The sequence below is a fragment of the Delphinapterus leucas genome, chromosome 17, assembly GCF_059928025.1.
Source record: "Delphinapterus leucas isolate spDelLeu-1000000601 "Yukka" chromosome 17, BTC_Dleu_Yukka2, whole genome shotgun sequence".
Classification (NCBI taxonomy): domain Eukaryota; kingdom Metazoa; phylum Chordata; class Mammalia; order Artiodactyla; family Monodontidae; genus Delphinapterus; species Delphinapterus leucas.
Window position 1 is genome coordinate 40,026,746 of NC_143145.1, and position 26,990 is coordinate 40,053,735.

General features: G+C 40.2%; 1 protein-coding gene across 4 annotated transcripts in view; it reads right to left on the reverse strand.

Annotated features, from left to right (window-relative positions):
• Positions 1-748: 748 nt before the first annotated feature.
• Positions 749-26,990, reverse strand: part of CPQ (carboxypeptidase Q) — a 475,775-nt gene continuing 449,533 nt past the window's right edge. For 3 of the 4 annotated variants that reach the window (XM_022584750.2, XM_022584748.2, XM_089898876.1), the window contains one exon: positions 749-1,942. In XM_022584750.2, coding sequence (XP_022440458.1) covers positions 1,877-1,942 — 66 coding nt within the window. In that variant the 3' untranslated portion in view covers positions 749-1,876. Of the gene's footprint in view, positions 1,943-14,796; positions 14,863-26,990 lie in introns of all 4 variants that reach the window. The other variant, XM_022584747.2, reaches the window with a different exon arrangement.

Here is a 26,990-nt window from a genome sequence, read left to right on the forward strand (position 1 = left end):
TTTGGACTGCTGTTGCTCAGAATGTTCTGATTCCTGTTTTTGTTTTTTATTTTCTTGACTGTGTAACTTTATCTGTGGGAATTTCTCTGGACCCTCCATTCAGCAATTACTTAATAACAGTAATTTTCCTTATGGTCCTCAGAGTTATTTTTAGTTCACCATTGTATTGAGCTATAATCCTTTGGGGTTCCAATTTCATTGGGGTTCTCTAGTGTCCCTAATATGGGATTTGTCTATAGTCCCCTGAGCCACTAAAAGCTGTGAAAATAGAAATTTAAGTTCACCACATTCTGCATATTTTCTCAAAAAGAAAAGCTGGTTTAATGTGCTATATATCATCTTGGTTCATGCCTCCACTTAATTTTCTGTCTAATATTCTTTACCTTTTAGTCAGTTAAGTCATATATTTAAGAAAGTGTTTCTCAGATGTTATCCAACATCTTTAGTTTTCAGTGTGTCAGTCAGTGTACCAGTCGGCAACCTTGCCAGAAATGAAAGGCCTTTTTAATCATCACCATTAATAAAACTGATACTTTGTCTTCTCCTTCTAAGAATTCAGTTACATGTATATTAGGCCACATATATATTAGATCACAGTCTAATGATCCATTCTGGTGTTTGTTTTCCTTCACTTTTCTTTCTCAGTGTGTTAGTTTGGATAATTTTTATTGATCTGTTTTCAAGTTTGTTGATTCTTTCCTCAGTTTTATCCAGTCCGCTAATGAGCCCAGCAAGGAGATTCTCCATCTCTGATGTTGTATTTTTTATTTTAGTATTTGCATTTGATTCCATTTTATAGTTTTCATCTTTCTGTTGAAATTCTCCTGTTCATGTATATAGACCCATTTTCCCACTTGAATGTAACCTATTAATCACAGTTATGTTAAAGTTCCTCTCTGATATTCCAACATCTGAGTTATCTCTATTGTCTGGTTTTCTTAATTGCTTTAACTCTTGACAATGAGTTTTTCTTGCATTTTTGGGTGTGTCTTGTAATTTTTTAAATTGAATACTGGACAGTGTGTGTGTAAGAATAGTAGAGATTATTCCCAGAGTAGAAGGGGATCAGTGTTTTGCTCTGTGAATATGATTTAGCTTCTCTGAGCCTCCAACTTGTTATCAGCAAAATGTGAATAAGCCCCAACTTCATAGATATATTATGTGAAATATATAAAACATAAATGTAATATAGTATTATCATTTGTTTGGTGACAGATCTTTAATAAGGCAACTGGATTTTACATACTTGATTTTTTCCCCAAATGGTGACTTCTTTCTGTGAATTAAAAAAACTTTAACCTCATTAAAAAATTCTAATAATATAAAAATGTACAAATTAGAAAGCCAGATGCCTCCATACATTCAGTTAAGACTGTACTACAATTGTGTGCTCCTCTACTCCTTCAGTGAATAACTTAACAAAATATTGGTCACTGTAATTAATGTTCGTAAATACATGCATAAAAGCCAGAGGTCTTCCAAAGCTTTATCCAGTATTTACTTTCAAAGTAGAAACAGTATTTTTAATATGTGGTATAAAGAAATTCCCTCACTGTGATCCCTACCATTGGCTGATTCTTTGTGGGGGTGGGGCTTATTCCTTACACTAGGAACAGAGAATTTGGAAAGTATCAAGAAACATGATATCAGAAAGTATGAAAAAGTGTTGTGCTTTGTAAATGATCACATAAAATTGTTAGGTGAAGCGGGGCTCCTTGAAGCTGCAGACCCAGGATTCCTGGCCAGAAAGGACAAAAGTGCCTTCTCTCTTGCTCTTGCTAAGACCTGGGCAGCATTTCTTCCATGTCTGCAATGACATAAGAGACAACAGCCCAAACAGCAGCAGCAACATTCATCTGCTTTGGATCCATGACAGTCATGGTGTCTCCATGGGAGTGATGGAAGGAGAAATATTTATACAGGTCATCAAGTAGACTGGCTCCTGGGGAAAAAAGAGGAGGAATTCTTAGTGAAGTATTTTGACGGGCATTGCTGAATAGCAGCTCAGAAACCACTGCCCCCTTCCCTGATCCTATTATACAGGCTGCGATGGCAAAATAATGATGTTCCCAGCCTCTCTTGCAGCAAGAAATGGCCATGTGACACTGTTCTGACTACTAGGATATGAAGTGGCAGGCGGTGGGTGAGTTCTAGGAAAGCCTTTACTTGGCTGACAAGAGTCAGTAAAATGCCCTCATGCTGAATTAGATGAGAAGTTTGGAACTGCAGGGGGCAAAAAGCCCACACACTAAAAATGGCAGAGTGGAAAGACAGAAGGAGCCTGGATTTAGAAAATATTGCAAGCCCATTGAATAAGCTCTACACTGCCTTCTTCTGGACTTCCTGCTACCCAAAGGAAAATAAACTTTATTTGAAAAGCAAGTGATACAATACCCTCTTTATTTATAAAGAGACAGTATTTTTTCGTATTAGGAGAGTGCACATTTTTTACCTCCCCGGATACAAAAGAAAGTCAGTACTCCTTTGCTCAAGTTTTTCTTCTCAAATCATTCATTTACTTCCAATAAAATTTCCCAGCAACCTCCAAGGGCACCAGCAGGAGTCTCTGCCCCACTTAAGAGCTTTCTTGTCACTCTAGTGAAGCTTTTCTCTAGTTTCAGCCATGGATCAGAGCCTCGAGGTATCTTCACACCTCCTAGTCATCCTTTGGAACCTACCTGGCCCATTCTGTGGGTTCCAACTGCAGTTCTTTAGCCTCTGGAACTGATTTATTTATTTACTTACCATTTTATTATGAAATATAGTACCATACATACATAAGATTGTAGAGAACATAATGCATATTATAAACGGTGACAAGATAAGAGTTCACGTATGTCCATGATTCAATGCAAGAATATCACCAGCACCTTTGAAGCCCATCTTATGAGCTCCCTCCCACCCACCCCACTCCACCCCATGGATCCTTTCCTCCCTCCAGAGGAGGGAGGCGCCCACTATCTTGTTCTGCTTGTGTGATAACCACTCATTGCTTTTCTTTATAGTTTTACCAAATAAATATAATCGACACTCTCTAGGGTCTAAATGTAGGAGTGGAACTGCTGGGCTATAGAGCCACATGTGTGTTTAATTTCATCATGCAGGTCCAAAATGTTTTCCTTTTCAGTTTATCCTCTCATTGTCAGTATATGAGTCTTTCTCTTGCTTCACATCCTCTCTAGCACTTGGTGTTGTCAGGCTAAGTTTTGCTAATCTGCTAGGTGTGAAATATTACCTCATAAGGTTTTAATTTTTTAAATTATTAATGAGACTGAGCATGTTTTCACATATGCATTTTTTGTCATTTATGTTTTCTCTTTTGGAAAATGCCTGTTCATGCCCCTTGCCCTTTTTTTTTTTGCGGTACGCTGTCCTCTCACTGTTGTGGCCTCTCCTGCTGCGGAACACAGGCTCCGGACGCGCAGGCTCAGCGGCCACGGCTCACGGGCCTAGCTGCTCCGCGGCACGTGGGATCTTCCCAGACCGGGGCACGAACCCGTGTCCCCTGCATGAGCAGGCAGACTCTCAACTACTGTGCTACCAGGGAAGCCCCCCTTGCCCATTTTTTTTTTTTAAACATCTTTATTGGGGTATAATTGCTTTACAATGGTGTGTTAGTTTCTGCTTTATAACAAAGTGAATCAGTTATACATATACATATGTTCCCATATGTCTTCCCTCTTGCATCTCCCTCCCTCCCACTCTCCCTATCCCACCCCTCCAGGCTGTCACAAAGCACTGAGCTAATATCCCTGTGCCTTGTGGCTGCTTCCCCCTAGCTAGCTACCTTACTACGTTTGTTAGTGTGTATATGTCCATGACTCTCTCTCGCCCTGTCAAAGCTCACCCTTCCCCCACCCCATACCCTCAAGTCCGTTCTCCAGTAGGTCTGCGTCTTTATTCCTGTCTTACCCCTAGGTTCTTCATGACATTTTTTTTCCCCTTAAATTCCATATATATGTGTTAGCATACGGTATTTGTCTTTTTCTTTCTGACTTACTTCACTCTGTTTGACAGACTCTAGGTCTATCCATCTCATTACAAATAGCTCAATTTCATTTCTTTTTAAGGCTGAGTAATATTCCATTGTATATATGTGCCACATCTTCTTTATCCATTCATCCGATGATGGGCGCTTAGGTTGTTTCCATCTCCGGGCTATTGTAAATAGAGCTGCAATGAACATTTTGGTACATGACTCTTTTTGAATTTTGGTTTTCTCAGGGTATATGCCCAGTAGTGGGATTGCTGGGTCATATGGTAATTCTATTTGTAGTTTTTTAAGGAACCTCCATACTGTTCTCCATAGTGGCTGAACCAATTCACATTCCTACCAGCAGTGCAAGAGTGTTCCCTTTTCTCCACACCCTCTCCAGCATTTATTGTTTCTAGATTTTTTGATGATGGCCATTCTGACTGGTGTGAGATGATATCTCACTGTAGTTTTGATTTGCATTTCTCTAATGATTAATGATGTTGAGCATTCTTTCATGTGTTTGTTGGCATTCTGTATATCTTCTTTGGAGAAATGTCTATTTAGGTCTTCTGCCCATTTTTGGATTGGGTTGTTTTTTTGTTATTGAGCTGCATGAGCTGCTTGTAAATTTTGGAGATTAATCCTTTGTCATTTGCTTCATTTGCAAATATTTTCTCCCATTCTGAGGGTTGTCTTTTGGTCTTGATTATGGTTTCCTTTGCTGTGCAAAAGCTTTGAAGTTTCATTAGGTCCCATTTGTTTATTTTTGTTTTTATTTCCATCTTGCCCATTTTTGAATTGATTTGTTTGTCTTTTCTTATTGATTTGTAGGCGTTCTTGATATATTTTAGATACTAATCTTTTGTTGCTCGTTGGTTTATATAAATCACTTCCCAGTTTGTAGCTCTTTTCACTCTGTTTATCGTGCATTTAGATGAATAGATGTTCTTACTTTTAATATAGTTGAATTTATGAATCCTTTCCTTTATGATTTTTATTTTTTATATTTTGTTTAAGAAATCCTCCCTACTCTTATATCACAAAAATAGTCTCTGGGGTCTTATTCTAAAACTTTTAAAGTTTTGCTTTTCATTTTAAAGTTCTTCATTCATTTAGAATTGGAATTCATTTTGGTGTAGGGTAGGCTTTTTTTATTTTTAGTTGTTCCAGCAAAATTTGGCTAATACATCCTCTTTCCCCGCTGGTCTGCAGTATCAATTTTGGCATATATCAGATTTCCTTGTTGCTTTGTTTGGGGGCTTTCTAATTCTGTTCCAGTGGTCTGTTTGTCTATTCCCAAAACAATATCACAGTATCTTAACTACCATTGCATTCTAATTCTTGTTATCTGGCAGGGCAAGTTCCCTCACTTTCTCTTTCTTCTCCTTCAGGAATATCTTACTATTCTTGACTGTTTGCTCTTTCAGATAAAGTTTAGGATCATTTTAAAATTGTACGAAAAATATTTTTGGATTTCGATGGGAATTGTGTTAATCTACGTATCAATTTGGGGAGAACTAGCATCTTTATATTAGGATACTGTGTTTTTATCCATGAGAATGGTGTGTTGATATGTTTCTATTTATTAAGTCTTCTGTAATGTCTTTGAAGTTTTGTAATACAGTTTGGCATGGCTTTTGTTAGTTTTCTTTCCTCCATGGCTTATACTTTTTGTTGCAACTGTAAATTATACATTTAAAAAAATTTGCATTTTCTGTTTGTGGCTTTCCATTTTTAGTATCAAGGATATATATCTGATTCATAAAATGGGCAAGTGATCCTTCTTTTTCTATACTCTGGAATAGTTTGTGTAAGATTAGAATGATTTATTTCCTGGTCATTTTGTAGAACTCCTTACAAAACCATCTAGGTCTGATACTTTCTTTATGGTAAGAATTTTAACTAATGATTCAATTCCTATCCTGGTTATTGGGTTATTCAGGTTTTATGGTTCTTCTTGAATTAACTTTGGAAATCACACTTTTCTAGGAATGTGTGAGTTTTTCCAAATATTCAATAATCAGCATAAAGTTGTCAGTAATATCCTGTTTTTATCTTTGTTTATGTCTGCAGCACCTATAGGGAGTACGCTTTTTCATTCCTGATACTGGTTATTAGAGTCTTCTCTTTTTTGTTCATCAATCTTGCCAGCAGTTTGTCAGCTGTGTTACTCTTTCAATAAAAAGAGAGACAGTCTTGTTTTGGGGGGACATTCTCTAATGTATAGCAGTTTTCTTTCATTGATTTTTTACTCATATTTATTATTTCCCTCCTTATTCTTAGGTTGATTCACTTTTGTTTTTTTAACTTCTTGACTTGAACGCTCAGTTTATTACTTTGCACACTTTCCTTGTCACTGACATAAGCAGTAAGACTACAGTCTTTCCCCTATTACTGCTTTAGCTCTCTATATCCCACCAATTCTGATGACTATTTTCATGATCACTTAGTTCTAAATATTTAGTAAGTCCTACTTTGATTTTCTTCTTTGACGCATGAGTTAGAATGCGTTTTTTAATTTTCAAAGGTACAGGGTTTCCTTAGTTATTTTTTCATTTTTGACTTCCAATTTAACTGTTAGAGGATGTGGGCTATATGATACAAATTCTTTGAGTTTTGCTGAGATTTTCTCCGTGGCCTATTGGATGACCCATTTTATAAATGTTACATGTGTTGAAAAGAATGTGCTTTCAGTGTATTGTGTCTGTGCATTAAAACAAGCTTGTTAATTGTATTCTTCAAATCTGTTAACTCCTTACTGATTTATTGTCTATTTGGTTTATCAATTTTGAGAGAGATGTGTGAAAATGACCTGTGATTTGGGATGTGTTTATTTTTCTTGTAGTTCCCGCAATTTCTTTTTTATATATTTCAAAGTTATTCTTTTAGGAGCACATAAACTTAGAATTACATCTTCCTGGTAAATTGAACATCTTTATTTATTTTAATGTCTTCATTGGAGTATAACTGCTTTACAATGTTGTGTTAGTTTCTGCTGTATAACAGAGAAAATCAGCTATATGTATACATATATCCCCATATCCCCACCCTCTTGCGTCTCCCTCCCACCCTCCCTATCCCACCCCTCTAGGTGGTTGCAAGGCACAGAGCTGATCTCCTTGAGCTATGTAGCTGCTTCCCACTAACTATTTTACATTTGGTAGTGTATATATGTCAATGCTACTCTCTCACTTTGTCCCAGCTTGAACATCTTTATTAATATGTAGTCATCCTCGCCATTTGTAGTAGTGCTTTTTGTCTTGAAGTCTAGTTTTACGTAATATTTAATATAGCTGTATCTCCTTTTTTTAACCTCATTCTTTGTATGTCTCTTCCCATCAATTTACTTGCAATCTGCCTCTGTCCTTATATTTATAGGGGTTTCTCTTACGGATCGTTTAAAGTTGAATTCTTAAAATCTAGTTTAACAATCTTTGATTTTTAACTGGAGATTATAATTCATTTATGTAGCTCGTGATTATTGTTAAATTGGACTCATTTATTTCATCTTAGTTTTTGCTTTCTATTTGTTCATTTGTTTTCTAAGTTTGTTTTTTTTCCTTTTCTTTCTTGCTCTCCTTTGTGTTGCTTTTTTTTTTTTTCCTCCTATCATTCCTTCCCCCACCCCAACTCTACTCATTTGGAAGTTACACACTTTATTTCAGTTCTCTCAGTGGAGACCTCAGATGATTGATATGGCTTACATATTTATTTAAAGTTAATCAATACCTTATATAAGGACACTAGGGCCCCAAGTTTTGTCTCCTGTCCCAGAAACACTCACGCCTCATTAAAACCCATGCTCTAGGAGAACAGGGATTGGCAGATACCCTTAGACAAAGGCTCTGGAGTTTTCTTACCTCTTACAGATTCTCACTTCGTCATTTTTCACCCCTGAAGAATTCCCTTACTTTGCCTTACTAAGCCATGTATTATAGAAAGAGTTATTGTTTTATCCAACAATTATTTTTGGCAGGGGGAGCTAGGTGTCTGAGAACTTCTGGCCCTCCCATATTGCCAGAGCTCTCTTCTCCCAATCCTCTACTTCCTGCTCTTTGCTCCTGAGCCCTCTGTTGCCTCAGGATGCTGTCCAGATTTTCTCTACACTGACCCAAGTTTTAAAAACTTTGTACCAAGGTTTTCCCCTACTTATCTCCCCAGACTCCTTGCTCTGGAGTAGGACATGGATTTCCCTCCATTCATTCATATTTCACATTGAGTTCAGCTATGTTGCTATCAAACACAACACAAGCCAGTGATGCAAAACAAACATATAAAAGAAAGCTCAACTCTCAACCCTGACAATTAATGACTCCAATGCCTGTCAGTCAGCAGATATCCGAAACAGGGTGTATTAGGTTGATAACATCTATCAGACCCTTCACCTGTGTTGAGGAGGCTCTTCCTCTTCAGTGATTTTTCTTTTTCAACTAGTAAAACATGTTTTCTGTTGTTCCGATAGCTCTGAAAGGGTGGGATCTCACCATTATCCAGCCTAATAATGTACAACCTTCAGTGGGTGGGCTGGAGCTGAGGTTCATAAGTGTTCAGAAAGCTCAGTCCAATTCAACTGGACAAATACTTGAGTTCCTACAACATTCTAGGCAGTGGGCTAAGACATAAAGGTGAAAAAGACAGTCTCTGCTCTCAAAAGCTTATTCTGCAGTAGAGGCAGAGAAAATGTGTCCACAAATAATAATAACACAATCAGAATGCACTGAGTGCTATGGGCAAAGGACAAAAAATAGTGGATACCTTATGTAGTTGAATGACCTTCTCTGACCCCCTAGACTAGGTCCCCTTGTTGCGTGCTCTCCATACTTCTCCTGTCGTAATCGTCACCATTCTTTGTTATAACTGCTTGTTTCACATTTGTTTTCCCCACTATACTGTAATTTCCCTGAAGGCAAGGCCACTGTTTTGTTCTCCACTCTTGTCACCAATGCCTATAACGTAACACCAGATGAGGAATGTGAATTTGTTGAATGAATGAATGAAATCAGAGACGTGTATAAGTGAACTGGGCCTTGGGGGTGCTCTATCAGTCAGAGCCCTTGTAGGAAACAGATGGGACTCTCCAAGAAGATAACTTGGAAAATTTAATGAAAGGATTATTTACAAAGAGTGGTCAGGGTTAAATAAAACCAATAAGGGATGCTAAAGGAGAAGCAAGGGAGGCCATTTCCACCCCTAGGCCTAAAAGAGCAGAGAAGAAAGCAGCTGTAGCTGCAGTTGTATCTGTTGGAGAGGGTCACCAGAGGAGCTGTGGTTGTTTGAAGCCAGGGAATCAGTCCCCTGCTGGTGCCTCTCATATCCTACAGGCCTCCCTTGGCCAAACCCAATCATAAGCCAGAGGGCAGTCCATAACCGTTAGCCTCCAACGGCACAGTATAGGGTAGAGAAAGGTGAGACTTGATAAGGAGTGGTACAGGAGAATATCTAGCACAAGTACTTACTTAGGCTGTCAACAGACAGAGGTGGGGACACGGATATTCCGGGTGAATAGAACACGTGAGCATTATGTGTGGGTAACTTGGGTTAATTACAGGCAGAGAAAGTTGGCAACTAACGTCAACTTGGAAAGTTCCTAAATAAGCCTGAAAATAGACTGAACACAGTTCATAAATGGGAAGGCTTTGGGGGCCAATGGGCAGGAAGGTGGGGAGACGGGAGCTGCACCTTAGGGAGACGTTCCAGAAAAATGTGGAGGTAGAATTCTGTAAACAATCGTGGTGGTGAGGGGACGGCTAGGAAGGAAGTACAGTTTGGGGGACAGGTGACAAAGGCCAGGGCCAGATGATGATAACCCAGCCGCTGAAGTTCTCTGGAAAGCATGTGTACAGAGATAACCAAACTTCCAGTGAAAAGCCCAGTGGTCCATTTTTAAACCAGAAGACACTTTACGCCATGAACTCACAGCACAACCCGAGAGAGACAAATCTGTGTGTTTACTTTGGTAGGAGCTAGAAGCATTTTAACAGAAACCATGACATTTTAGAACTAGTTGAAGCCGGTGAGCAGGATGTGCTCTCTGGATCCCAGAGAGCATCAGCTGGATGTCAAATTCATCCACAAGTTAAGGACAAAGTCAAGGAGTTCAAAGAATGGAAGTCACTGAGGGCAGAGAGAAGATGAATCAGAACTGTGGATTTCAAGAAACAGAAAAGGACATTTAATTCCAAGAGACAAAGTGCAGCTTGCTAGGGGCTGGTTTCCTCCCATTTAGAGTTTCCTAAAGACGCAGCATGATGGCTGACAGACAAGGCTCCAAATTCCATATTGAAAAAATAGAAGGAAGAAATATTTGTGCATGCCCTCTTCAAGGCCTCTGAAATTCCCTGTCTCAGACTGAAAGAAACTGACTGCCAGATGGCTGGGAATTTGGCTGCCTCCCTTTAAAACTAGTGACTTAAGGAAAGCATTTCCTCAGCGATCATCTAAGTTCCCATGAGCGACGGACAAAACTGAAACAACTCCAGAAGATCTGTACCACCGGGGAGAACACTGATAGCCACAGGGGATAGGAGAGCAGGCCTGCTGGCAGCCTTACAGCTTTGTCTCTGCAGTTCCAAGTAGACATTTTGTCAGTGACAGCCACTGATCGAAAAGACCAGCACTGAGGGAGCGCCTGACGTCACAAGGTCGGGGGGCGGCGGAGGAAATGTTAACTGTCCTTAGGGATAAATTGCACAGTATCTTCTGACAGGTAGGGAATCAAATCAAATGATTTTTAGAAGGTGAAAGCTGGTAGGAAGGAACCTGCTCTGAAGGCTAATATTCACCCCTCGGAAACAAATTACAGCATGATTAGGACAGTTCACCTTTAGGAAATTAGTTCTAAGGGAGGTCTGGAATTTAAGGATGTGAAGACGTATCCTTGAGCTTGTCAGTCAAGGAGAAATTGGGCCTAGACAGGGAGATACAGCTGAGAGAACATAGGGGTTAGAGTCAGATAGGACCGGGTTCCAATTCAAACTCCTCTGCTTAATATCTGGGTGAATTTGGGAGAGTCACGTAAGGCCACTCAGCCTCGGTCTCCTCATGAATGAGTGAGGGCTAATGATACCCGAGTTCGAGATGCTGGTGAGGACGAGTAAGCACTCAGTTACTACTTTACTATAAGGTATTACGTATCCACAAGGTTAACCCAGTATTTCCACAACAGCATGAGCATTTCAATACAAAACCTGAAGGATTTAAAATTCTTATTTAAAGATGGAACAGGTGGACCATGAGGTCTACTCTATGTGACCCCGCCTTGACCCATGTTTGTTTGGATTATTTTTCCTTCTCATCCTTCTCTTCCCCCTTCTTCTCTCTCCTCTCTGAATCCTTTTTTTTTTCTTTTGTAAACATTCATCTCACAAAATATTTTCCAGCTGTGTGACTGGGTGAAGATGGTCCAATGAATATCGTAAGAAATACCTGACCCACCCCGTACTGTTCACAGAAGATTCCAATCTTCACAGAACGATCCCCGTAATGACGGGGATCTGTGCAGCCTGTGCAGGATATCAGAACAAGATTAAATGAATACCTGCTAATTCCTGAAGAGATGGGTGGCTAAATACACAAAGATTCTCATAGCCCCTCTTATTGTAGGTTGACTCTCATTCATATGTAATCAGTGGGTTTTCATGTACACAAATTAAGCAATTCATGTTATGAGAAGACTTTGAAAGACATTTGAAAGCTTTGAAAATTTAAATTCAAGTCTGTTATTTCCGTGCGTACATCGGCTGCCGCAATGTTTCACGAAGGATGCACTCACAGGCAAGCAGCTGTGGAAAATCCATTTGTCCTTTATAAACAGATCTTGCACAGTCTGGGGTATGCAATTTAATTACAATGTAATGTATTACAGACATTTCCTGATCATAATAATTATGAGGTTAGAGAAGAAGGTTATGGTCTTAACTTGTTCCCTACAAGAAAACTTAGTCTCCCTAGGATATATAAAATAAAAAATTACATTTAAAGTTTAATTAAAGTTATTATTTCTTTCAGCAACGTTATCAAATGAAAAAACATTATTACCAAAACAATTAGAAAATCAATTCAAGGAATTTGCAGACATTTAATCTCTCTTTTCAAAAGGGGCAGTTTTATCCCTGCTATATTAAATCTCATTGAAAATTAGAGCGAGACGCAGCTAATTAATACCTTCCTAACCCATAGCTCTCCAGAAGAGAAAGCAACTTATAAGAGGGAAAGGAAAGAACAGTAAAACAAAGGAAAGGAAAGGACAGACAGGAAATGGAAAAACGTCCCAGATCAAAACTCCATGAAAAGTATTATAATCTTAGTTTCTAAATTCTCACCCAAGAATTTCCAAGCCTGTGCTGAAAAGTTTCAGGTGTGCCACTAAGGCGTCGCACCTTCCATCTCTTTGGAAAACTTGGATTGTTGGCTGGGATAATTTTGACCACAGAACATGGGTCAACACCAACACGTCTGGAGGACCTCCAGTTCACATGTACCTAAACGCTAGGATAATGATTCATCTTTCCATAAAGTTGAAGAACCGTACGCCTGTAATAAGACTAATTAATTACTGCTATAGGAAGATGGTACTACAGACTCTCCAAATGTGGGAATAACAGGAAAAATACTATTTGTTGACGGCCTCCTGTGTGCCTAGGGCTTTTTGGAGATGATTTCATTTAATTTTCCAAGTGACCCCATGAGGGAGTGATCATTATGCATCATTAACAGATGGAAAATGGATTTGAGTAACTAAAGTCACACAGCCAAAGCAGTAGAGATAGGATTCAAGGCCAGCTGTGTCTGATATGAAAACAATGCTCCTAACCAGTTTGCTGAGCCTTCTCTCCCTGCCTTAAAGCAGGACATCTGTAACAGCTTTTTCCCCGGTGGCGAACTGTGTGCGCTGTTTGCTCCACTCGCAGCTCTGGTCCCCCATCCTTACTTTGCTTCATGACAAGAAGATGGAAATTCAAACTGGAGGTATCCTGGGCCATGAACTAGAGTGAAGATGTAATCATATTCAGACAGTGGGCTCAGGCAGCCTGGGACTGCCTATCAGAAGATGGATAGCAGAGCCTCTCCTGACACCAAGCCCCCTGCTCTTGCTGGGCCACACACTGCAGGGCCTGCCAATCCTCCTAAGAGCTTGCAACCATCCCATCTAAAACCCACCCCTCCCCTCTAATCATTTGTTATCCTCTTACCCTGCTTCTTCACCGCCCCTACCTTTCATAGCACTCTTCTACTACCTAAAACTATATTATTCTTGTAATGATTTCATTATTTGCTGCTTGTCTTTCCCACTAGAAGGGACTTTGTCTTTTTCACTCTACTCCCCAAAGCCTGGCAGGCAGTAGATGCTCAATAAATGTTTGTTGAATCACTGTATGGATAAATGAATGAATTGTTAAATATCTAATGGGGCAAAAGCAGAGGTAAATACTGGCTTCATTCTCCCTCTCTACAGCAATTTTGCTAAGTAAATCCTATTTTCTGGGGATTCTTCTCTCAGCTGCTGCCTTGGGGAATGATAAGAAGATTCTTGTTACCAAAAACATGGGATATTTCACATAGAAGCTGAGATCTAAACACTCTAGTATGTACTATTCAATATGTTCCTCTACTTTTCACCACTGTTATGGAAATTATCCACAACTTGAAAATAAGGCAGCACATCCTATCAATGTCATTCAGGGCAAAGTCCATGCAAAGATTCTCTAGGACGACGTACTTAGTTTGACTCACTGCTTACTACTGATTAAAGGTCCCAGACTTGGTGACGTTATATGTTAACTCATAGATATTTAGTCTATTTCATTTTTTCTAGATGAAAATTATTTCTGTCCCATAGAACAGTTGTTTCCAAAGGTTACAGTTTATTGGCCTCTAAGACATTAACCAGTTAAGCAGTTTTAATCTAACCTAGCAATCTTAGGTTAATACTTATTAAATTACATAAACTCAGCTTCTCAAATGCTCTTTGAATTGGTGTGAATATCTTACTGATTCCCATATAAATGAATGAATTGAATAAAATCTTTGACATGTGTTCATTTTTTATTTGCATGAGAATCATGATTTCAGCTTTTAGAAAACTATAATTTAATACCACCCATCTACAACCTTAAAGGAATAATCACATTCATGTTGCTTCTCAAAAGTTCAGCGACTCACAGTCCCCATCCATGATTTTACCCATGATTACCCTAACAGCACTGAGCAAACTGGTCACCAACATAAGGGCTGGTCTTCTGCCTTCTCCCTTTAGGGTAGTGGATGGTCCCCAATTATGAGGAGGATTGGGGGGAAAATAAAAACAAATTTTATACACACACACACATTAATATAAATGAATGTATATACGTCTCTATATAAAAACATATATATGCACATCTGTGTGTATATAAAATTGGACTTGTCTTCAACATGTACCCACCCCTTAATACCCTAATTTCTCCCCTGACCTGCCTCACACCTTCCACATGAGAGTCACGATTCTGCCTTTCAGAAAATTATAATACCACCCACCTATAAACCTTAAAAGTACAATCACATTCATATATGATTGGTTCCTTATCTTTGAGTTTATAATTTTATGTGTGTGCATGTGTAGTCATAGCTTCCATATGTAGCTATAAAGAAACATCTATACCACTCTCTCCTTCTACCTTGTTCTGTAACTCAAACTAATATTGACACTTCTTCTGAGGGGGAATTTTTGAATCTTACTCATGTTTATATGTCAGTCCCAATTTATAATTCTCCCTTTGTCCATACAGAAATTCTTACCCACTCTTCTTTCATGGCCTGTTGTCAATAAAGCTCCCACCTACCTGAGCCAGCCTGACTCCTTGTAAAGGCCTTTCGGCAGTCCTCTCCATACCTGGGGAACGACGCTCCTAAGAAAACATCAGTAAAAACGATCTCTGACAGAGCACACTGTGAGAATATTCAATGCCTGTGGGTCTTCAGACTTGGAAAGACTCTAAAGATTGTTTCCAGGGTGAAGTTTATAATGAAAGCCTTAAAATCAACATGGTTTTCCATAACTGTGTTCAAATGGACAGATTTTGATTTCTGGCTACAGACACATAAAGGTTACAAAGCCACTGTGAGTGGAAGGCGGATGTTAGTATCGACCGATAGAAACCTTTGTGTCTGTTTGCCACCTCCCATTCTGTTGGCAAGCAGACACAAAGGAATGAGACAAGTTGGAAGTACTACATGGACATGCTGTTCTAGACCTACTTCCTCTACTGAATTATGAATAATGCTGGAAGGCTGGTTGGCAGGTGCATGGCAGGAATGCCTGGGGATCATGGTGGAGCTGGAGAGAGCCACTGCAAATGACTATGGTATTGGAGGCCAACTGGTCGATAGGAAGATGTTCATCCATGAGAGAGGTTGCAAGGGAGGCTCTATGAACCTCTGAATAGTGATTCTCACTGCCACATGGCCAAGCTGATGGATTTATAAAATTTATTTTAAAAGAGGTTTATTATTAAGCACTTAAGCTCATAGTCTATAGGGAAAAAAAGATCATAGTTTTTTTTATAAAAGGGAGAGTTGGCTTGTTTTCACAATCTTTACAATCTTTAAAAAGGTTTAAAAAAGTTGTAAGCAAGGAGAAGGGGGGTATTTTACCCATTCAAAGAAACACTGATAAAACTATACTGACAATCAAAAAGGTTGAGTTGCTATTGGATGGAAGGCAATGTTTTGCTGTGGATAGAGAACTAACTGGCTATGAGACAAAGAACAGAAGAGCGGGTATTTCTCTAGAAGACAGTCCACCTGAGGATTGGTATCACTATTTGGAACTGAAATCAGTCTTGAGAACCTGTAATGGCCCTTCCAGTTACACTGTGGATCTCCATTACCCTCCCTCCATCCTGCCCCCCACCCACTCCCCAGTAGGTAGGACAGGCTAAACTTGTCCTTTTAAAGGGATGTAGCTAAATTCACAGCTGATTAAGCCATACTAGGTTACAAAGAGAAATGGGATTATTTTAGACTGTGCACCTAAAATCTTAGGGATCATGTCAAGGTGGGCAGCCAAGTCCTCCACAAAATGGCTTTGGGGGCCATTGTCAGCAGTAGAATTATGGGCCAGATGGACCGAGAGTCTGCACCAAGATAGGCTTCTTCATTTCTGGATATGACAGCGTGAAGGTCACAGGAAGTTGTATCACAGAAAATAGGAAACATACAGAAGAAAGTACAACTGCTACAAAAAAAAAAAAATCCCATCTGAAAAGATATAGCATTAAAAATATAATAAAAGGTAATACTAATGAATAACATGTAATCATGGCCAGAAAAATGAGGATGGTGCCATGGCAGCTCAGGACATTGAAGAAAACTGATCTGGGAGTGAGTGCCTCGAGACTCCTTTCAATTCTTTATTGTTTGTTTATGTGTCAGATAGCATGGATTTATCCAAAATAAGTGTGTCCATGCTTTTGTGTAAGTCAGTGGGTTACAGGAAGATCACAAACTATTTGGCTAAAGCTGCAAAGTATTAGTCAAATTTCCTCCACTTCTGAGGAAAGAAGTACAAGGAAAAGAGAAACATGGTGAATGGTCCTGGCTTCAAACCATAATCCTGAAAATGAAGCAGGTAAAGTTCGAGGTTGACACTGGTGAAAAATTTGGTGGATGTTGGCTCAGTTATTCTAATATGCTTTCATTTTATTTATGCAAATAACCTCTTTCTTTCTTGGTCACCTGGCAGGTTCCCATTTGGCAGCTAAGTGCAGCCCCATTAATTGACTGTCTGCTAAAGGGATGCAATTTTTTTTTTTTTTACACACAAAACCTTTTAAAATTTAACCTTCTAAAAGTCGTTATGCAGTGAGGGAAAAAAGTGAGCTAAACATGCAAAGCTTTGTGGATTCCAAAACAAAGGAAACAAATGTATAAGAAGGAGACTGGGAAATGAATATGCTCTTAATGCAGACACACATTTCACTTAAAGTAAAACACCAGTTCAAGGAATATCCATTAAATGCCAATGCTCATGAAAAGATCCTGGCCCATAGCTACCAATTAACAGGGAATCTACAAGGCTGAGATGTAAATTTAACATTTAAACGCAGCTAGATTCCCAATGCTATTATGGTTCACCCTCATTAATGTAATTCTTAGGACAATCCTTATAATGAAGGAACAGTGAATATTCTCAGTAGCCACTCAAAATATAATTACAGTACATTTGACTAAACGCTTCTGTGGTGAGATAAACTGCAATTTATACATTTCTGAGGGTTTTTTTTTTTTTAAAAAAGGCTGATGATGATAAAGGAAGCTAATGCTACTTTGTGGGCCAGCATGTCATTAGCTGTTCCATCATTTATACTCAAACTCCGGCATCATGAGGCAAGGTAAATGGTGCTTGAGATTCGCTGCTACAGACCCTGAAATAGTTCCCAGTGCAGAGTTTATAAGTAATACCAGGAGTCCTGCTGTTTCACCTCCTGAGTCATTTTTCTTAAAGTCTTTAGAATTCTTGACAAAAGGTGGAAAGAAGAGAATGCTGTCCTTTACTAACTAATTAAACTAGTAAGAAGACCTCATTATGAAGAACAGGGAACATGAAGCATGAATTAGTTCCTTGTTAATTTCGTACAGCTGAGAAACAATCTTCCAGTTGCTGTAAAGAGGTTAAATGACTGCTCAGTAGGATCACAGTTACACTTCCGATGTACGAACCTTGCTTCATTGCTGCACAGCAAGGCAGCCACTTAGGGGTTCTGTCAAACGTGACTTGTATATAAGGTTTTTGGAAAGGAGATCATATTCATTCACCTGATATCTACTGAGCTCCTACTAAGTGCCAAGTACCTTGCTAGGCCCTGGGCAAACAATGATGCGTATAACTTACAGATGTCTGCTCTCACGGAATTTCATAGAACTTTCAATCTAGTAGAATACACCTCCGTAGAAATGAGGTTGACTGGAAAATAAAGTATTACATCCAAAACTTCTTGGGACTCTACAGATAAAACTTAAAAAGGAGAAAGACTCATTCTCCCCAAGTTTCTGATTTTAACGCAGTAAAGATTGTTCATGAGCGTGTTAGAAGGTGGCACAGGCTGTCTCGCTCTGGGCATGGTACAGAGACTGGAGATGGTGCTCCTACTTACTGTCTCTGGGTAACTGGCAATGTACAATGACATATTGTTTAATGATGGCCATTTTCATAGCCAGGATTTACTGAGTACTTTCTATGTGTCATGGCCTTAACTAAACATGCATGATCTTATCAGATCCTCATGATGGTTCTCTAATTATTATTATTCTCATTTGACAGATGAGTAAACTTAGACTTAAAGGTTATAATGACAATGATAAGCAAAGGAGTCTGATGAGAGGACGTGCAGACCTTGTGCTGAATTCATTCCTTCATCTTAAGGATGAAGGTCCTCAGGAGTGGGTAGTCTTGCCCTCACAGAGTGGAGTGAAAGGGCAGTTCTATGAATCAGCCATCCTCAGGTGATTCATGCCCACATCACCACCATCTTTTCTTTCCATGGAACTTCTCACATGAACCCGTGTGTTTTGAAACTCCTATTAGATTTCATAACAGAATATCTGGTTTGTACATTTCCAAAATTATATCCTTCCCTTGCTTATAATTCAACCTCACATTCTTGGTAACAGGCATTGAATCCCACTCTGTTGGTTTAGGGCGAACCCCACTCTGTCTGTGGTCAGTGGATTGTCAGGATGGCTCCTGTCCCTCTTACTTTTTAGAATCTCTTTTCTCTATGAAGAAACACTGCATCCCCTTGGAAGCTTTCTTTTTACATAAATCAGAGCTGGGAAAGAACTTCTCTAGTCCAAACATCATCTGATGTTTGAATCACTTTACAACATTTCTAATATACAGTTGTTCAGTCTTCTCTTAAACACCTCTATCGACAGGAAACTCGGGACTTTCCAAAGTAGCCCATCCCAATTGCTCTCCAGTAATACGTTCATTCAACATTAACTATATTCACAAAATGAGCTGTGGGGAAAGTTTTAAGTAAAGAACTGTTATAGTTGTACCAAGCTCCTGCCCTTTATGAGGCCAACTAGGGGAGCTAAGAAATGCACACCAAGAGCTAAAACATGAGATCCAAAGTTCTGTAAAAGCTCAGGGGATGGAAAGGTCAATTCCAATTGTGATGTTCGATCAGACCAAGATAACCCATGCTAATCTCCCACTTGTCAGATGAACTAAAGGAATTCAAAGTGCTGTATAATCTTGGGAAAGAGTTAGATAATAGTAAGTGTTAATATTGCTTACACAACAAATGATTACCTTCTTGCATACTATAAAATATACCCATTTTAAGCGCACATTCTTCAAGTTTTGACAAATGTACACACCTGCGTGACTACCACAGCAATCAGGTTGTAGAACATTCCCATTGCTGCTAAAAGTTCCCTCGTGTTCCTTTTTTTTTTTTTTTTTTTTTTTTGCGATACACGGGCCTCTCACTGTTGTGGCCTCTCCCGTTGCGGAGCACAGGCTCCGGACGCGCAGGCTCAGCGGCCATGGCTCACGGGCCCAGCCGCTCTGCGGCACGTGGGATCCTCCCGGACCGGGGCACGAACCCGTGTCCCCTGCGTCGGCAGGCGGACTCTCAACCACTGCGCCACCAGGGAAGCCCAGTTCTGTCGTTTTTTTCTTTATGTATTTTTGAAGCTCTGTTATTGAGAGCATTCACATTTAAGATTTACATGCCTTATTGATGCATAGACTATTTTATCTTTATAAAATGTCCCTTTTTCTCTATAATAATATTCTTTATTTTGATACTTACTTTTATGGATAGTACAGTTATTATGGGCTTCACATGTTCAGAATTTGCTGTATATCTTTTATCCACCCGCTTACTTCTAACCTACTTGTGTCTTTATATTTAAAGTGTGCTTCTTGCAAATAGCATATAACTAAGTCTAATTTTTGGGGGTTAGTTTGACCATCCCTATCTTTTAATCAGAGGGTTTAGTCCCATTTATGTTAATGTAATTACTGATATGCTTTGCGTTTTAGTCTACCATCTTGTTATTTGTTTTGCATTTGTTTCATTTATTCTTTGTTCTGTTGAATGTACCACATATTCAACAAGTTTGATCCATTTTGGCTGATCAAAATTCAAAATCTTCCCAGCCCTGAGGTCTCTGGGAATTGTCCAGTCTCCAGCTCCCTGATGGCTGTTCTGTACTGATACCTGTGGCATTTTACCCTACACATGCTCAGCTTACTGTGCAGCAAAGACTCAAGGAGACCCTTATGCAGACTTCTGGAGTGCTTTTTCTATGTAGCTCCTTGCTCTGGTACTCTGTCCTACAAAACACAGCTGCCTCAGGCTTCCTGAACTCTAATCTCCGTCCCTGTAACTTAGTGAGACTACTGTGTTGTGCTTGGGTTTTCCCTCCCTGCTCCATGACCCCAAATATGCCTTTAGGCAGAAAACTGGGGCAATCACAGGGTTCTTCTTTTGTTTTCTTTACCCCAGGGATCACAGTCCTCACCTCCCTGTTGTCCAATGGATGAATTAGTTGTCTGACATGTTTTGTCTAGTTTTCTAGTCTTTTTTTTTTTTTTTTTTTTTTAATGGCAAGGGCAAGTCCAAGTTTCTCTCTTAAGGCTGGAAGCAGATATACTTATTAGCTTCTTGAAGGTAGAAAATATGTCATATGCTCCTACATTTCAGCCTCTGACAGTTGCTTTACTTGTCAATATAGCACAGTTTTAATAGCACAGATTATAAAGCCAGCCTCACTGAGTTTGAATCCTGACTGCATGTATTAGCTTGTGACATGGGGACGGGTATTTTACTTCTCTGCGCCTTAATTTTCTCATCTATAATATAGGAATGGTAATAACCTAGCTTCCGGGTTTGTTTCAGCTTCAGTGAGTTAGAATACTGCTCGGCATATGATAACGCTTAATATTACTCTGTTGCTAATATTATAATGACTTGTCTTCAAAAGACCAGGTAGCTTATTCCTGTGAAAAAAGTAAAGATTCCTTCACTGTTTCGGAATCTCATGCAGATAATCAGATTAAGTTAGTCCATAAAACCACATGATATTGTTTCATTGTTGTTATACTAAAGAATCATGGGGCTTCCCTAGTGGCGCAGTGGTCGAGAGTCCGCCTGCCGATGCAGGGGACACGGGTTCGTGCCCCGGTCCGGGAAGATCCCACATGCCGCGGAGCGGCTGGGCCCGTGAGCCATGGCCGCTGAGCCTGCGCGTCCGGAGCCTGTGCTCCGCAACGGGAGAGGCCACAGCAGTGAGAGGCCCGCGTACCGCAAAAAAAAAAAAAAAAAAAGAATCATGGACCTCCATTTCTCCTAGCCAATCATAAGTAACAAGTAACATCAAGCTCCTAGCCTGAGAACAAAGGACCTTGACAAAAGCCACATTAAGATCTAAAGGGACTATAAATGCACCCTGCTCTTCACATTTCCATTTAGGTTAGCAATGAAAAAGCATATGTGTGCTGCATTTCTAACAATAAGATTTTATTAGAAATGCGCTACTGGCAATAGATCAGTTAGAGGAACATGGCAGTGAATCTGCTTGTAAAGTGAAGACTCCTTTTATAGAGCAAATGATTGCCCACTAATGTATCTATGCCATAAATCCAGAGTTTTGTATGTGGGGTTTGTAATGGGCTGCACCTGAGCCAATGTTACTTTCAAAGACTAGGCTTGGCCTCCTTAGCTGGCTGCTTTGAGACATATTAAGAGCTGCTCCTTTAGGGAGATCCTCCCTGGGGCTTTGAGGGAGTTCTTGGGAAAGAGGAGGTTCTAATATTTACATGTGTTAGGCAAAGGTCTGTTACTCACTTGTGTATGTGCTTAAACAGCCTGGGTATCAGTCACGCGTCCAAGAATCAAATACGAATTAAAGTTTTAATGTAGACAAATATCTTTGGTATTTGCTCTGCAAACCAGCCCATGTGTTACCACCACCACTGCTCTTCTGTCTTGGGAGTAGTCCTTCATCGTGGGCCTGAAGGCCCCTCTCTCTTGGTCCTGGATTAAAATGGCCAGCTCTAGGTGACCCCAGCAGAGATGCTGGCATGATCTGAAGTTCATGTCTTGTAAATGTTTAACGATAGTCTTCAGAGGATAAAGGGATAAAGAAGCAATTAAAACTCTCTCTCTTGACTGGATACTGTGATTAAATTAGGTTCTGGTGCATTACTGTAGCTTTTGATGTGGTACCACAATGCAGGGGTCTGTATGCTATCACTGACCTAAGTAATCCCCCACTGAGGTACATGAAGGAACTAATATCACAGAGTAATAACACACCATTCATCATTCCCGAATCATCTAACAGCATCCACCCTATGACTAATACTTTGAATTTAAATCATCTTTCCTTCAGACAAAAAAATAAATCAATGCTTTTTTTTCTTATCTAACTTAACAACATTTCCATGAGGAAAAAAGGGGCTGGATTTGTATTCCCCTTTTTTTAAGAGTATGAGAACCAGAGAACAAGAGAGTAAATCATTTGTGTGATATCATACAGTGACATAGGACCTAGGAGAATCCTGGACCTTGGAACACCAATCTTGAAACCTTTCTGCTAGATCAGGGTTAGCAAAGTATTTTTGTAAGGGGCTAGAGGCTAAATATTTTAGATTGGGTGGGCCATACAGTTTCTGTGGCAACACAACTATTCAACTCTGCTGCTGTATCATGAAAGCTATCACAGTGTATAAATGTAAATGAATGAGCATGGCTGGTTATGATGACTGACTCTCTGACTCTCTCTTTTCTCTCTCTCTCTCTCTCTGTCTATATATATGTATAAATACACACACACACACAAAACAGGTGATGGGCCAGACTTGGCCCACATATGAAAGTTTAACAACACTTGCACTAAACTGTGACCCATGTTAGATGCTACCATGGGATCTAAGGGATACTACATGACAGTAGAATGTGACATTTGTCCTTGCTTCTTGCATTATCATTTGGTCTTCACAAGAACCCTGCTGTGTAGGCTATTAATGACTTTCCATTTTATATATGAGAAAACTAAGAGGCTGGCTCACTTGTCCAAGGCCGCATCGTTGTAAATGTAGTGTGAAGACTGCAACATGAGTCTCCTGACTTCTAATATTTCTCCTCTGTTAGCTGTTCCATAAGAAGTTCTTATCTACACTTGCATTTTTAGATGTGAAAATGCTTGGACCTGGGGAGGCTGAATGACTTGTCTGCAGTCAGTTGCCTGTTAGTGACTGAACCAGGACCAGAACCATCATCTGTTGGCTTCCAGGCTGGTCTTCTAAGCCTTTATATTACTGTGAACATCTTCCAGAAGAAAAAATGTATAACTAGATAGAATGATAGTATGTTCATTGTATTTCATTCTTTAAACTTCCTGAAATGATACCATTTTAGAAGTGGTCTCTTTGAGGTACCAAACAGTATCCAGATAGAGGGTAATGATTTGTGATTCACTTTGTGTCTCTGACTATCTAATTTTCAAATCCCAGTCTGGATTATAATTTTTTTGGCACACAGCAGTACCTTTTGTTTAATTTTATTCTTCAATGCTGATGATCATCTTCAGTCATAGTACTTAATTATCTCCTCCGATCCAGGGAATGTGTGAATCAGAAGGAAAATAAATTGATAAAGAGGCCTCGGTTTTAACCAGCATTTTAAAAGGAAGCACTGTGATTTCTAGGGTCTCTTCTGGCTCTATCAGAACGGGAAAGATGATCGGGTGACCAGTTGTCCTGGTTTGCCTGGGACTGAGGGGTTTCCTGGAATTCAGGGATTTCAGTGCTAAAACCAGAAAAGTCCCAGGCAGATGGTCACCCTGATTGCTAAATCATATGTGTTGAATGAATTGACCACTAATGCCTCTGCATGCCTGGAGGTAATGATCCTCCTCTGGAGGGGACCAGGGATAAGAACAGGAGGGCTGTCCAGTTTCTCAGCAACACTTGAACATGACAGGGCCTCATGATTTTGTAGAAAAATCTAACTATATTAAACCCAACTATATTAAAATATCAAAGGGTATGGATGAAGGAATAGCCCATTGACAAATACAAATCAGTCTGGATTATTATTGCTACATTTCCCACTCATTGATGAAAATTGTGTAATCTGTCACTTAACCTAAGAAACACATAAACAAAGAGGGCTTTTAGCGTCAACCATAACAGAAGGCATCTGCTCAATATGGAAAACTATCCACAAGCTACTGGTGAGCATCAGACTCAACAGAATATCCATTTGCCAGTGCAGGATCCACAGGACGCCCGGGAGGTGATGCCAAGTTTCCAAACTCTGGATCTGAAGCCGTAGGCAAAAATGACATCTTCTGGAGATTTCTCTCAGGCCTCCTGCCATTTCTACCTTCCTCTGACAGCTCTGGTTTGGCAAATTTGGGCTGGCTGAGAAGAACTGCTCTGGTATTCCCAACTTTGGGGAAAGGAGATTCTGATGGTCCCATTATAATCCAAGTCTCTCAAAGATCCCTTTGTTACTGGTAGAGTTAATGTTCCTGCCAAGGGGATTCACTCGCACCCCAGATGTCAGCCACTCTCCCTGCCCTGGAGCATGTTAAAAGTAAGCACTAGAAGGATCCACACAGTCCAGCAATGGAACAGTTGCTACCATACTAGTCAGGGTTGAAAACCACAAGTTACTAAAACCTTTGGAAAACGCAATGTGAAGGGTTGTCAGACTTTTCCTATAGAAACGCTCACCACCGAAAGCCTTAGTCTAATTTTCAGCTACATCTGGTGACTGTTTATTTAAGAACTTGGTTAGAAAATTCAGTTAAAATATGCATCAGTGAATTCTGTTGCCAATACAGGCTGGCCAAACCCAGTAATGAGTCGGAGTTAGCATATGCAGGGGACAGTCCCCCTGACCATCAGACTGTCCTAAGGCATTCAGACATCTAACTTCACTAGGGACTGATCTAGCCCTGCCCATGTCCTCCCAGGCCACCAATAAACTGCAACTCTAGAGACCTGGCTGTCTCTGACTTTTTTCTCCTCAATCCTTAATGTAGCCTTCACCTTTTCTATTTCCTTCATCGAGTCCATTACTCAAGTCCACATCATTTCTTTTCCCGTCTCCCGTCGTCCCTTCTGCTGCTTCCTTGACCCTTCTTCCTTTCTAACAACTTATCTCCCGTCAACCTCTCCCACATCTCTTTGTTATTTGCCTCTTCTCTTTTTAACTGTCCTTGTCTCTGTGATTTAATTTCTCTTCCTCTTTTGCAAACTTGTTGTTTTCCACTTGGGATTCCTTTAAGCATTTAAAAAGCCAATTATTACCATGTTGCCTCATTTTTAGCAAACCTGATTTTGAAAGTGGAAACTCCATTTCCTTGGCATGCTATGGCAGAGAGGTAAAGACATAAATTAGAGCCGACTGAGATGGGGAAGAGAGAGCCAATTTGTAGCTCTGTGCCAGAATGTTTATGAAGCAGGTGGCGAGGGGTATGAATACACACCTCTATCCAGAGTAGCACACCCTGTACTCACCAAATATCTACAGCCTGTCCAGGCCCGAAGAATAATCAATTTGTCCTCATTGAATGCCAAATGAAGGCTGTTGAAGTCAGGTACTGACCCACTATTTAACGAGAACAAATTCAAAAACGGCACAGAGCTTTGTGAAATTGCTATGAAGTCCAGTTTCAGAAACATGAGTACTCGAGTCAGCCGAGGATATTCCTACAGGCGGACTAATGTCTGTGTTGGCGGAAGTGCTCTGGTATATTCTCCAGATCCCTGAACATTCTGCTAACATAAAATCTGAGTAACACAGGCCCACTGGCTAGAATAAAATTGCTTCAGGTTGATAAGCATTCAATAGCTTCCCTGAATTTTCAGCAGGCTCAGACTCATACCTGCCAATATTGCTTTTGATTACAAAACACAAGAGTTGGGCAGTCCAGGTAACCATAATTATCTCAGTAATTAGATTCTGTCATGCACGGTATACTCAGGCCTTGGGCTATTGTGGAAACAGAAGAGGCACCTGGAGTATCTTTAGAGCACTTGGTCTCTTCTAGAGAACAGGTCGCTAATAAGCTCTTCCTGAAATGATGAGAAGGTGGATTGCCTCTCCTTTCACACCTCCTTCCGCCCCTTTCTGGTTCAGCAAATTTCAGTTGTGTTGCAGAATGAAAAAGAAGAGAGAAAGCTGTAAACGAGGAGAAGGGATGGAAACCGTCCAGGAAGAAATCCAATTTCTGTCTTGGGTTCCGTGCATTTCAAAATGGAAACACCACACTCAGTAAAGTGCCCATTAAGCAAACAATACAGGGAAACAAGATGGGGTTTAGGAAGCTGAGAGGCAGGAGAAGAGGCAGGTCAGGGGAAACAAGAGGAAGGCGTTGTTTTTAAAGGTGATTGAAAAATGTTCAACCAGGGGAAAGAAATGCCTGCGCACATTTCACTGAAGACTGAAGGAGAGCACCACCTCAATACTGACAACTGGCAATAATGTCTCTATTGCAGCCACCCAGAGGTCTGTCTGTGTCTAACAAGACAATGGCGGGTCTGGTGATGGTGTAACTTCCACACGCTGAGTTCCATGCATCAGGTGGAGGTGTGACTAAATACTTGATATATTGGCTAGATATGAAGAAATATATCAGATCTGTGAGAGTAAACATGGTTACCTAGCAGTCAAAACAGGCACACAGGGGCTTCCCTGGTGGCGCAGTGGTTGAGAGTCCGCCTGCCGATGCAGGGGACGCGGGTTCGTGCCCCGGTCCGGGAAGATCCCGCATGCCACGGAGCGGCTGAGGCCCGTGAGCCATGGCCGCTGAGCCTGCGCGTCCGGAGCCTGTGCTCCGCAATGGGAGAGGCCTCAACAGTGAGAGGCCCGTGTACCGCAAAAAAAAGAAAAAAAAAAAAAAAAAAGGCACACAAAGAAGGGAGAAGAAAAAACACAGAATACCTACTGTGTGCCAGGTACTTCCACCTACTCTGTCTCACTTAATCCCTAACACACGCTGGTGC